The sequence below is a fragment of the Protopterus annectens genome, chromosome 13.part0, assembly GCF_019279795.1.
Source record: "Protopterus annectens isolate FY-2018-M chromosome 13.part0, PAN1.0, whole genome shotgun sequence".
Lineage (NCBI taxonomy): Eukaryota > Metazoa > Chordata > Ceratodontiformes > Protopteridae > Protopterus > Protopterus annectens.
Genome location: NC_056747.1, coordinates 1,131,794,782 through 1,131,808,103, shown reverse-complemented (window position 1 = coordinate 1,131,808,103; position 13,322 = coordinate 1,131,794,782). Strand labels below are relative to the sequence as shown.

General features: G+C 43.2%; 1 protein-coding gene across 3 annotated transcripts in view; it reads left to right on the top strand.

Moving 5' to 3' along the window:
- The window catches only part of EFTUD2 (elongation factor Tu GTP binding domain containing 2), a 1,111,673-nt gene that overhangs the window by 805,640 nt on the left and 292,711 nt on the right, over positions 1 to 13,322 (top strand). For all 3 annotated transcript variants that reach the window (XM_044055111.1, XM_044055110.1, XM_044055112.1), the window contains exon 21: positions 2,686 to 2,772. In XM_044055111.1, coding sequence (XP_043911046.1) covers positions 2,686 to 2,772 — 87 coding nt within the window. The remainder of the gene's footprint in view (positions 1 to 2,685; positions 2,773 to 13,322) is intronic.

Genomic DNA, 13,322 nt, shown 5'->3' with positions numbered 1-13,322 from the left:
ACCTCCCCAATGTTCAGAGGCTACTCCATTCCCTTTTTAAATCCCCTAATCCCAAACAACACCTGCCCAATGTTCCACCCAATCAGAGGGAGGCAGCATCTTTGGAAATTGCCAAGTTGCTCCAAAAAAGAGTCTTCCAGGAAGTCCCCTTAGACCAGCATGGATCAGGAATTTACTCCCTATTCTTTTTTAGTTCTAAAGAAAACCGGGGATTTCAGGCCAATTCTGGACCTGACTTACCTGAACAAATTTTTAAAACACACAAAGTTCAGGATGGCCATGATTCAGTCCATCCTTCCCTTTTTGCAGAAGGACAACTGGATATGCTCGATAGACATGAGGAATGTGTACTATCACATCAAAATGAACAGACACTTCAGAAGGTATCGCCATTTCAGGCAGGGACCAGTAAATACCAATTCCACATGCTTCCATTTGGTCTCACCACAGCCCCCAGGGTGTTCAAATGCATGGCAGTGGTTGCAGCTCACCTCATACTACACATTTTCCAGATGTTTCCTTTCCTGAATGATTGGCTTCTATTCGCACCATCCAGGCATTTACTGATCCAGGCCAAGGATTTCTCTTGCATTTTTGTTGAATTTTTTTTTTTTTTTTTTTAGTGAAGTATTTTTTGAGCGTGTCTTTTAGGGGGTTTGTAGTGTACTCCTGCTAAGATGACACATTTACAGAATAAAGCAGTTTATAAAAGGGAACTAATTGTATTCTTTTTAATCAAGAAGAAAAGCACATCACTTGCTAAAAAGCACTCTTCAATTGACTGACCCAATATTACTATGAATCAACAAACAAAAAGTTGGACACCATAATAAAAGCTAGTTCTGATAGAGCAGTGGCCACCATGGCAATATTCTTCAAGACTGTATCAGCCCAGGACATTTTTGCGGCAGTCATCATTATCTGTTGTCATGATTATGACCTGCCATTCATTGCTTGTGCAAGTAATGTTCAGGGACTGAATTACATTTAGTTTGACATGAGGCACTGTACTCCTGAGGCTGTCATTTGGTTAACCCATTACTTGTCTCAATTAATGAGGAATGAATCATGGAATAAGTATTGCAATGTTTTAAAGTAACACATTACTTGCCACATCCCCTGCATTGTAATACTTCTTAAGGAAGAAAACGTCAATAAAACAGCTATTGACAGAGGAGGGGTTAATGGGGGACAGCTGCCTTCTGTGAGTTATTATGCAGAAATTAAGCAACCAGTCGTACAAATGTGATTTTTATAATGCAATATGGTGGTGCTGCGGTAGCGTTGTCGCCTCACAGTAAGACGCTGTCCGGTTCGATTCTCAGCTAGAGCGTTTCTGCGTGGAGACATGCGTGAATGGGCGTACCTTCATTGAAGGTTGTGCGTCAGGGCTGGTAACTCGGCACGTAAAAATCAACTACCAATCATTAGCGGACCGGAATTCCGCTGTGGCGACCCCTAACCGGGAAAAGCCGAAAGACACAAACAAACAAATTTGTAGGTGCAGTTATGTTTATAATAGTAGTAGTAGTTCTCGCATGTAATTTGTAAAAGCAAACTGGTAAACAGGTGTGTGTACATTTCAATATGTCAGTCGTTGCATTAATCAAAGTGGTTAGTGTAAACAGAATCTTTGAGTGGGCAGTAATGTAGAGGGAGCTTCTACCAGTAAATTGATGTTGCCTGCTACTGTACATCTCTGTTCCTGACAGTGAATCATAATCATGACATTCACACCACCATCCACAGTGTCTTCAGTAATTGTCATCTGGATATTCAGTCAAGGAGCAAGATGGCCTTCGCATCAGCCAGTCTTGTTAAGCTCTCCTGTAGCCACCACTCTGCCCTGATACTTTCCCTTGTGTCAGGAATACTTCTGCAGTGATGACCTATATGATAATCATGGTACAGCTGTGTACGCAACTTACAGTAACAGTAGATTTTCAAGTAGAAGGCCATGGCAGCAGTAGAGTTTTCCTTTCTCTGTCCCCATGGAAAACAAATCCTGAAGTATCTCTCAAGTATGTAAAGCGGGAGTTAGAAACCTTGACAAAACCTTGAAGGACTGTCATCATTGCCTTTGTAGTCCCTTCAGCCTTCATAGACCACAAGTATGACCTCTTAATAGTATGCACATAAACGTAGGGCAGAGCCCACCTTAAAAAAGAGATAACATAGAGTTTTTCCACCACTGAAAGTAAGATAATGCTGAAGGCTTCCATGCTGACTGAAGGCAGAAATGGATAAAGTGGTACAGAGAACAGCCAAAGTAATGGCACGAGCTTGGCCTCTTTTACAGGGAATGTCAATCTGATGTTAAATGGGAGGAGTTTGAAGAAAGCTGTAAACATTGGTCAAAAAGTCACATGTCCAGTCTTCCAACAAATCTCTTATGTTAAGGCATATTAACTACAGCAGTGGTAATCTCTTATCTGCTAGTTATGCATGTTGCGCACAAAGCTGCACTTTTTAACTCTTACATGCAGAAATGTAAAGTGAATTTAAGTTCATTGTGTGCAAATTTCAGAATTGTTTGAATATCTTTTTTAATTTAGTTCCAGTCGTCACTCCAAATATTTTTACAAATAGTAGCAAAGTCAATGGAAGATGAATATATGTTGATGGTGAAGATCTGTATAATCCTATCACGTTTTTAATGCCAATACATGTCCATGTTTTATTTAGAAATAAGATCACAATGATTGCAGAGCCTTTGGAAAAAGGCCTGGCTGAAGACATTGAGAATGAAGTAGTACAGATCACCTGGAACAGGTAAGATGAGATCATGGAATAATAAGATCCTCTCTGGTTTCCTTTTGTGCATCTGTGCAGCATTTACTTTTTTGCAGTGATTTTGCACATACCACACATTACCTTTGGGAGGGAGAAACATTAGGAGGGTTGCAGCAGTGGCATCCCATCTCTCTTGACTTTTTTAGGATAACACTTTATTTGTAAGGACAGGAATCCCATGACATGATACTGAATGTCCACTGGCACTCATTTCATGAAAGACCATCTATGCGTAGTGCCTCATGAATTCTGAGCTGACCAAAACACGTACATTCATAATTTAAAGATAGTTATTTGCTTTCAAGCTCCATTTTCCTGCAGTTCTTTTAAACTGCTGTATCTTTTTTTTGCCTTCAGTCATCAGGGCAGTTTATAGCACAAGTCTGTTATGCCTGAATATAATGGTCCGTACACTCATTTTCAGCAGTATAGCCCAAGTTTATTTTAATATCTGGAGCACATTGCCTTAACTTTTTATAACCTAACTACATGATGCTTCACATCGTGGTCATACCTCTCAACCTCTTAGCACAAGAAAGCCTGACAAAGTTAGAAATAATAGGGTGACAAAAGCCCCAAATCAGTGATATATTTTAATAGTTGCCCTTACAAACTTAGAAGGTTGCTAGAACAACAGGTTTTGCATTAGCATGCATTTTCTGAAGGATATGAAGTCTGAAGCTCAAATGTCTGTCATTATTTAGTCACTTCAGTCCTCGATTATTTGCCCAAAAAACACACATTTTATGAGGAACAGGCCAAAAACGAGACAAAAAGGATGACATTTTGCAAACAAAATCTGAACATTTGAGAGGTATGCAAGTGGTACACCTTCCAAAAGAGTGTATTGTGGTTCATAGGTGTTTACTAGGCTAAGGACCACAAGGTCCTTTTTAAGCCTAGCCATGCATCCCAAATCTATGACAGGTTCTGACACCCTTGATAAGTATAAGCAGGGGCACGGAAGATGAAACATGTACAAGCTAGGGCCTGGGAGATGAACCATTTACAGGTTGCCTGTGTCCATTGGAGACATAGGTGCCAAACCAGGGATGAATTTCCTGTTCCCCATCCAATTGTCCAGGTTGCACTTGAATTGGGTTAGGGAAGAACTCTGCTCCACATGGATGGGGAAGCCTGTTCCAGAGATGGGGTAGTCTCTGGGATACATACCTGCCTCTCCAGCAGGTCCTACTTGTAATCACAGGCAAGGTTTAAGTCTTTAGAATGGGTAATTCTGTTGCTGTTTGTTTTGCGGATATGCAAGAGGTCTATCAGAGTGGAGTCTGACAATGCCCTGTATGTCAGGCATAGATCTCCCCTCAAAAGCTGGTAGGAGACAGAATACAGGAATAGAGCCTTGAGGCAGTCTGCATAGGACATTTTACTTATGACCTGTATTCTTTTAGTGAGGAACCTCTGCGGACGTTCCTGTTGTTGGATATGCCTGGTTAGATATAAGGGGGGTATTGTACTCAATGATAGGTCTGATGAATGCTGAATACAGTAGTAGAACAATGACTTCCATGGACTTAGATGCCTTACCTTTGTTTGTAAGTTGCACCGCATAGAAGATTTCCTCACTACTGTTCAACTGCTGGTTCAACTCTAAGGGGTGTGTTGTCAATATGATAATTACCAGGGGTGGATGACTTCCCGAAGGATACTGTTATGCATTTCTTGGCATTTAGTTTTAGTCTGCGACTCTGACACCAGTTGTTTGTCTGTGTCAGCCCCTCCTGGAGAACATTTGTGTCAGTGTGGGATTCAATGACTGCTCCTAATTTGCAGTTATCTGCAAATTTAGTCAGCCAGAGACCACTGACATTGGTCTTGACTTCAGAAAAGTAAATGCCAAAAAGGAACGGTCCAAGGACTGATCCTCTGAGGGACTTCACTTGTGACTGGCCTCTTTGTAGAGATGGACTCCCCAATTCTAGCTTCCTGTCTGTGAGCCAGTTGGCTGTCCACCAAGTGACATATGAGTTTGTACCTAACTTTTTGAGTTTGTCAACAATGCCTGAGTGGGGTATTGTGTCATATGCCTTGGCCAGGTCAAAGTAGGCAGTGTGAATGATTTTGCTCTCATCCATTGCTTTGGTGACCTTCTCAAAGAAGTCCACCAGGTTGAGTAGGCATACTCTGCCCTTGACAAAACCAAACTGGGTTGGGTTCAGTGTCTGGAGGTTTACTATATCACTATTGATTATTTCTATAATAATTCTTTCCATGGCTTTATGTATAAGGCTAGTGAGACTTACGGGTCTGTAGATGGCCCACCTTTGTGCAGAGGATTGACTGTTGCTGTTCTCCATTCATGCACTGCAAAGCTTGTTTGGAGGCTGCAGTTAAATAATTCCAGAGGCCCTGATAGGTTTTGTTTCATGCTATTTAGAAGGCATCCTGGGATGTTATGGGGGCCCATTGATGCAGTGTTCTTGGCCTTAGAGAGAGTATTATGGACTTGTTCCTTAGTGATAGCAGTGGGAGTTATATTAGATGATATTTCTTTTGGGAAGGTTGAGGGAGAGAGAGGAGTAAAGCTGGAGCTGAATTTATCATCCAGGAGGTTTGCTATATCTCCTGGTTCAGTATAGGTGGTTCCATTTACAATGATCTCTGCACACAATTGTGTATTGCTTTGAGGATGTCCTTCATGGATGCATCTGCAGTCATAACAAATGGGTTGTCCTGTCGTCAGGCAGCCCTTCGGTCGGCCGGATTCCAAAGTCCGGGTCCGGCTTCGGCTGATGTCGCACTTCACCCGACGTCATCTCTGCTGGTCTTCGGGTATAAAGGCATCAGCCGACGCCATTTTCCTCAGTCTTTCTTGCCGCGTGGCGTCCGAAGCAGAAGCTGTTCGCAAGTGCCGGTCGGTCAGATCCAGAGATTACTACTACCGAATACTACTTCGAAGACTTCTAAAAAGCTAAGTACCCCGTTGGGGACTCTTTCTTGCCTCAGCCGATGTCAGAAAAAGTCAATAACTTTTTAACTTGTGGGAAACAAATACCTCATAAAGATTTCCACTCTTACTGTCTGCCTTGCTTAGGCCCAGACCACGACATAGCAGCCTGTTCGGCCTGTGCTTCCTTCAACCGACGAACGCTTAGGCGTCGGTCGGAGTTTGCTGAACAGTTTTTCGGCTCAGATTTTGCATACATTATGCCGTCGGATCCTCCGACTATCCAAATTGTTAAAAAACGCAAAGAAAAAGACCGACACTCGCGGTCCGCGGTTTCGGCCGAAACCACGGTTAAGCAAGCCGCGAGTGTCTCGGTTTAGGCGAAACCGAGAAAACCGGTCAATCTTCAGCGAATCCATGACTACTACTGAGGCTCCTGCTACCTTAGTTGAATCGGCCTCAGAAATTTTGCCTACAACTGTGGTTCCTAGTGATTTATCAGACACCATCCCTTTGGATGTCTCTACCCCAGCACGTGGTGCTGCTAGGCCTCCTGCAGCCATGTCTATTAAGGCCTTTGCCAGGGCTAAAGCAGCCAAATCTGTTAAATCAGTGCCTGTTAAGCCCCCCTCACACAGGCCCACTTCAAGTTCACAAATGTTTACTCTTGCAGAAGATTTAATATCCTTAATTAGGGGATCCCAATCTCACCCAGACAGGGCCTCTCAGCCCCCAGAAAAGAGACCTAGAGCAGAGCCCCCCGAGGCAATGTCCTCTGATGATTCTGCGGATGACTCAGACATTACAGACCAGCCAGAGGCTCCTTTTTCTACTTATGAAGATTCCGATGCTGAAGAATCCATTCCAGCTGCCTCTCCACCAGAGGAATTTTCCTTTGGGGAAACCTTACATGCCATGAGAGAACAATTCCAATGGCAGGGACAAGATTTCTCAGATTCAAGAAAAAGGCTTAGGACTTTTCTGCACTTACCACAACATAGGCCGTTAGCTATACCTCCTGTACTGCCTGTTGTGGATGATGCATTTAATGATGTTTGCACTGCTCCTGATTCTTTACCTCCAGCCCCTGCCAAACCAGATAGATTTTACAGGGTGCCAGACACTCATCACCACCTATACAAGGCCCCACTTGCAGATCCCAAAACTATATCCCAGGGGCCTAAGGCAGTAGCCTCGACCACAGCAAAACCCTATCCCTTCTGAAAGGGAATCCAGGTCCTTAGAGATGGGGGAAAAAAGTTTACACCTCTGCTACTCTCTCAGCTAGAGCTTTAAACTGTCAGTTTCATATGATCCAATACCAAGAGTTTATGCTTGATCAGTTAACTAAAAAACTGTCCTCTGATGAATCCTTAGATAAGAAATATGTATTAGAAATGGTGAATAACATCCAACAGGTTAGTAACCATTCCTTAAAATGTGGCTATGATGCACTGGAGGCTTCATTTAGATCAGCCATGACTGGCACAGTGGTAAGAAGGCATGCATAGTTGAAAGAACAGGTCTTACCGGATCATGTTAAAGCAAAGCTGTTAGATGCTCCTATGGATAAGGCCAGTCTATTTGGTACACCTGCCCAGCAAGTAATGAAGAAAATGGAAGAAAAGGCAAAATCTGTACAAACAGTTAAAGATTTCTTACAGGTTCAGCCCCCAAGGTTTAGCAGGAACTGGCCTGCCAAGAATTGGTCCTTTCCAGACTCCACAAAATCCCAAAGGGGCAGGAATAGACGCTCTAGAGGCAGAAATCAATCCAGAGGAGGTGCCTACAGAGGACGACAGTGGCAAGGCAATAACCGAGGCACAGACACAACCACTGCCACTGCAACAGGACAATCACAGTGACTTGGCTCTGACACCGCCTATCAGGGAGCAAATAGCAGCACCTTTAGGCGGAAAGTTAGCCTTATTTTCGAAAAATTGGCACTATATTACAAAAGACAAGTGGATTTTGCAAACCATAGACCAAGGCTACCGGTTCCACTTCCACACCTTACCAGTAAAAGAGGAATGCCAAACCTACCTCCAAATCAAAAATAGAAGCTCTACAGCAGATAGCGAAATTAACAAAGATGAGAGCTGTGGAAAGAGTACCAATAACAGAACAGGGCAAAGGATTCTACTCCAGACTCTTCCTAGTACCAAGAAAAGAGAAAAGTTGGAGACCTATTCCCGACCTGTCCGTCTTAAACACATACATCATTGTCCCAAAATTCAAAATGCTGACCCTACAGCAACTTCTTCCCATGCTGGGCAAGGAGTGTTGGCTGGTAACTCTAGATCTCAAGGAGGCATACCTGCACGTCCCCATTCGACCAAATTGCAGAAGATACCTCAGATTTCTTGCAGGATCAGAGCATTATCAATTCTCAGCATTGCCCTTTGGCTTATCTACTGCGCCCAGAGTATTCACAAAATGCCTGGCATCAGTAATCGCTCACTGCAGACTACAGGGAATCCAAATTTATCCATACCTGGACGACTGCCTCTTACAAGCGGACAACAAAAGCAAGCTGACAACAGATTTACAAAGGGTCATTTACTTTCTACAAGCCCTGGGATACACAGTCAATTTACAAAAGTCAAGGCTGATACCATCCCAAACAAGAACATTCTTGGGCACGGAATTGGACACAGTAAAACAAATGGCATTCCTAACTGCAGAAAAACAAAAAGAACTCCCTCTTTACTTCTTGGCATTAACAAAGCAGAACAAACTAACAGCAAGAAAAGTTCTGCAGGCCTTGGGCTTCATGGCATCATGCATAATCTTGGTCCCACATGCCAGACTGCATATGAGAAAGCTACAGTGGTACCTAAAGAATTTACGGTCTCAGCACAGGCACAGCTTAGAAACAGAAATTCCACTAATCCCATGCCTAAAACAGGAGTTCCTATGGTGGGCTCAAGCATGCCAGTCAAATCCAGGCTTACCCTTCCACAACTTTCGAGCAAGCCAAACCATCACAACGGACGCCTCAGACCTAGGATGGGGGGCGCACATGCTGGACAAATGCATACAAGGATTGGGGACTCAAGACCAGCTGCACCTGCACATAAACCAAAAAGAAATGCTGGCAGTAAAACTGGCAATCCAAAAATTCAGACCATTCCTCAAAGAAGGCCATTTGATGATAAGGACAGACAACACCACAGTCATGTGGTACATCAACAAACAGGGAGGCACTCATTCATACCCCCTATGCAGAATGACGTTGGACCTTTGGAATCTGGCTCTCAGCTACAACATCCAGTTACAGGCAATATTTGTGCCGGGAAAAGAGAACACCCTAGCAGACATGTTAAGCAGAACCACCTCGGATGCTCACGAATGGATACTACACCCGGACATCTTCAAGGCCATCACAAAGAAATGGGGAATGCCACAAATAGATCTATTCGCATCCCCACTCAATCACCAGCTCAAAAAATTCTGCACAAGGACATTCCACCCACTTGCATGGAAGGTGGACTCTCTATCCTTCAGCTGGAAAGGCCTGACAGCATATGCATTTCCACCTCTTCCCTTGATGCACAAGGTACTACTGAAAATCAAAGAGGAACGTCCAAGGATAATCCTGATAGCTCCGAATTGGCCAAGACAACAGTGGTACCCATTGCTGAGGAGCATGTCTCGGGAGAGAATGTGGTCAATAACCCTGATGCCTTTGATGTTAACTCAGAACAACTACAACATCATGCATCCAAACCTAAAAACCTTGCAACTGACTGCCTGGAACATCACATAGCAGCAACTAACCCAGACCTTTCCCAAAGGGTTAAAGACATTATCCTTGAAGCCGCAGACCTTCAACAAGAAGGAACTATGCAGGAAAATGGAAAAGGTTTGTCATTTGGAGTACTGAAAGAGGAAAAGATGTGTCGAACATAGATATTGCTAACATTCTGGAGTACTTGGCAGAGCTTCTACATACAGGCCTGTCCTATTCCTCCATCAAGATACATGCATCAGCTATTTCAGCAGAATACAGCTTCGATCCACCTGTCTTTTCGCATCCTCTACTCAGGCAGTTCCTCAGAAGGATCAAGAATGTAAAACCTCCTAGGAAACCACCATTACCAGCATGGGACTTGAACTTTGTGCTAGAAAAGTTGACACTCCCTCCGTTTGAACCAGCAGCAACAGCAGATCTGCAACACCTGTCATGGAAAACTGCTTTCCTACTGGAAATTACCTCAGCAAGGAGGGTTTCGGAACTACAGGCCTTAATGGCAGTGCAACCCTTCCTAATCTTCCATCAAGATAGGGTGTCCATGAGAACTAATCCTACATTTATGCCTAAGGTGGTATCCAGAGTGTCTTTAAACCAGGCAATCCACCTACCTACCTTCTTTCCCAAGCCACAGAACAGGGGGGAAAGACTGCTGCATACCTTGGATGTACATAGGCAGTTACGCTACTACCTGGACAGAACCAAAAGTAACAGAAAAACTGACCAGCTTTTAGTAGCCTATGCAACAGGAAGGGAAGGAAAAGCAATTTCCAAACAGACAATCTCCAAATGGATAGGAAATTGCATAAGATTCTGTTACTCCTACCATGGAAAACCAATTCCACAGAACATAAGACCTCATTCTACAAGGGCTACAGCCACTACCACAGCTTTCTTACGAGGAGTGGCAACCAAGGACATTATTGAGGCGGCTACTTGGACCTCCGTGCATACATTTGCCAAGCATTATAATTTACCTCTATACTCTAGATCCCGAGCAGGGTTTGCCACTGCTGTACTGCAAGGGATCCTAACTACACCATAATTTTTCTTCCTCCACCCCTAGTTTGGCTATGGTATTCTACCCATTTGTTATGACTGCAGATGCATCCATGAAGGACATAGTACAGTTTTGTACCTACCATAAATGAAGATGTCCGAACTGGATAGCATCTGCAGTCAGGATTACCACCCTCCTTCCCTCTGTGGTACTCCTAGGGTATTTACCCTCCTAATAGCTAGCTGGGGAGTCTCTTATGGTGTATTTGTTTGTATATATGTACATACATGCTTATTTTTTGTGTTTGCCTTCTACTTTTTTGGAAACATTGGCATTTATCCAAAATTTAGCCTTCCAAGAGGGCAACTGGCATCTGGGGCAAGAAATACTGAGGAAAATGGCGTCGGCTGATGCCTTTATACCCGAAGACCAGCAGAGATGACGTCGGGTGAAGTGCGACATCAGCCGAAGCCGGACCCGGACTTTGGAATCCGGCCGACCGAAGGGCTGCCTGACGACAGGACAACCCATTTGTTATGACTGCAGATGCTATCCAGTTCGGACATCTACATTTATGGTAGGTACAAAACTGTACTTTGCGGACATAGCTAAAGAATGCCTTGTGGTTGTCCTTGGCCTGGGAGGCCAGATTCACCTCATATTTGGCTTTGGTAGACTTTATTTTCCCTTTGAGATGTTTGTTTAGTTAGATGAGAGTGCTTTTATCCTGCTGAGTGCTGCACCTCCTAGTTTTTGCCATGATTTTCTTCTTTCTGTTATACAGCCTGTTGATTTTGAGATTCCACCAGGGTGGCTTGTTTTTTGAGTTAGTTCTGTACTTCTTCCTGATGGGTTCTCAGGGTTTATGGGGGCTTGAAATTCTGCCAGGTTATCACTTAACAGCAGGAGGTTAGCCTTAGAGTAGTTCCTGAATATTCCAGGTTTAGCTGGGAGTTCAGGTTTTACATTTACTTCAAAAGAGACCATTTTGTGGTCTGACCTTACCAGGGAAGACATTACAGTAGAGGGTGTGCTGCATGCTCCCATATTAGTGAGGACCAGATCCAGTATGGTTGCACCCCTGGTTGGTGTATTGACTATCTGGTTCATGGAGTTTGTGTTTACAAAATCCAGGAATCTCTGTGCCTGTACATTTGGTGTCATAGGTTCATAGATTAGTACTAAGCTAACTGCCCTTGCGAGCCATGTTAAGCCTAGCCAATTATCCCTTGTGAGACTCAAACCCTGCACCTTGTGTTTGTAAGGCAAACACCTTAACCATTAGGCCACCCTCCCCTAATAATTTTGAATGTTATATGCAGGTTTTAACATATTTGATCACAGATTGGAGGACATGAGATTCAAGTCTGCAACTACAATGTACATCCAAACTCTAATCTTGAGAGCTACCTGCCTGTCGTATAGGATTCCCAGTTAATAGTGGGGTAGTTAAAGTCGCCCATGAATATGGTATTGGGTTGGATGGTTAGTGTTTCTAATAAGTTTAAATACATGGTATGGTTTTCCTGGGTCATAGAGGGGGACCTCTAGCTGGTAAGGAAGTGATATTGTATTTTGCCTATGGTGATTTGAACATGGAGCAGCTCAAGTGCATTGTCCTTTTTGACCAACTTTGAGGTATATTTATTTTTGATGTAAATAGAGACACCTCCACCTTTAGTCCCCGTCTGTGTAGTAGCTGGTCTAAATGTGTGGAAGGCATTATAACCTTGCACTGTTGGTGTGCTCTCCATGGCTTTAAACCATGTCTCAATGACTGCACACACATCAGCATTCTCTAGGGTGAAGAGAGCTTCTAGAGAGTTGAGTTTTTTGTGTAGACTCCTAGCATTGAGCAGTAATACCTTTAGATTTTCTTGGTTTCTGAATATACACTTTGGGGAAACTAGGTTCATTTGCAGTGTCTGTGTTATATTCACCATCCTGATGTCATGTGGTACCTGGGGTGTGTATGTATGCACATGCTAAAGAGGAGGAAATATTTATTGCTTTCTAGAGTTATTATTGGAAGTATAACTCAGTGGAAGGTGGTCCATATGCATCCACCAGGAATTATCTTGCTGTGCAGATGCGTAGAAAAACTGAGGCCTTGGATCCAGAAATTCAGTTTATTCTCTGCAAGCTGAGCAGCTTAGAAGACTGAAAAGATATACCATGCCATATTGTTTTTTATTCTGCAGAGGAGGAAACCTTGAAGTTACGTAATGCTTCTTGAAAGGAACTGGTCATTTATTCAACATTTGAAGGTGATATAAAAACTAGATATGCTTTTGTTCCTGATCTAAAGAATTGAGCATGCAGCAAAACTGCTATTGCATTATAAATAATTAACTGAGAAAATGAATGTAGTAGTAGAGGGTGTGCTGCACTGTCCCATATTAGTGAAGACCAGATCCAGTGTGGCTGCACCCCTGGTTGGTGTATTGACTATCTGGTTCATGGAGTTTGTGTTTACAAAATCCAGGAATCTCTGTGCCTGTACATTTGGTGTCATAGGTTCATAGATTTGTACTAAGCTAACTGCCCTTACGAGCCATGTTAAGCCTAGCCAATTATTCCTTGTGAGACTCCAACCCTGCACCTTGTGTTTGTAAGGCAAACACCTTAACCATTAGGCCACCCTCCCCTAATAATTTTTAATGTTGTATACAGGTTTTAACATATTTGATCACAGATTGGAGGACATGAGATTCAAGGCTGCAACTACAATTTACATCCAAACTCTAATCTTGAGAGCTACCTGCCTGTCGTATAGGATTCCCAGTTAATAGTGGGGTAGTTAAAGTCACACATGAATATGGTATTGGGTTGGATGGTTAGTGTTTCTAATAAGTTTAAATACATGGTAT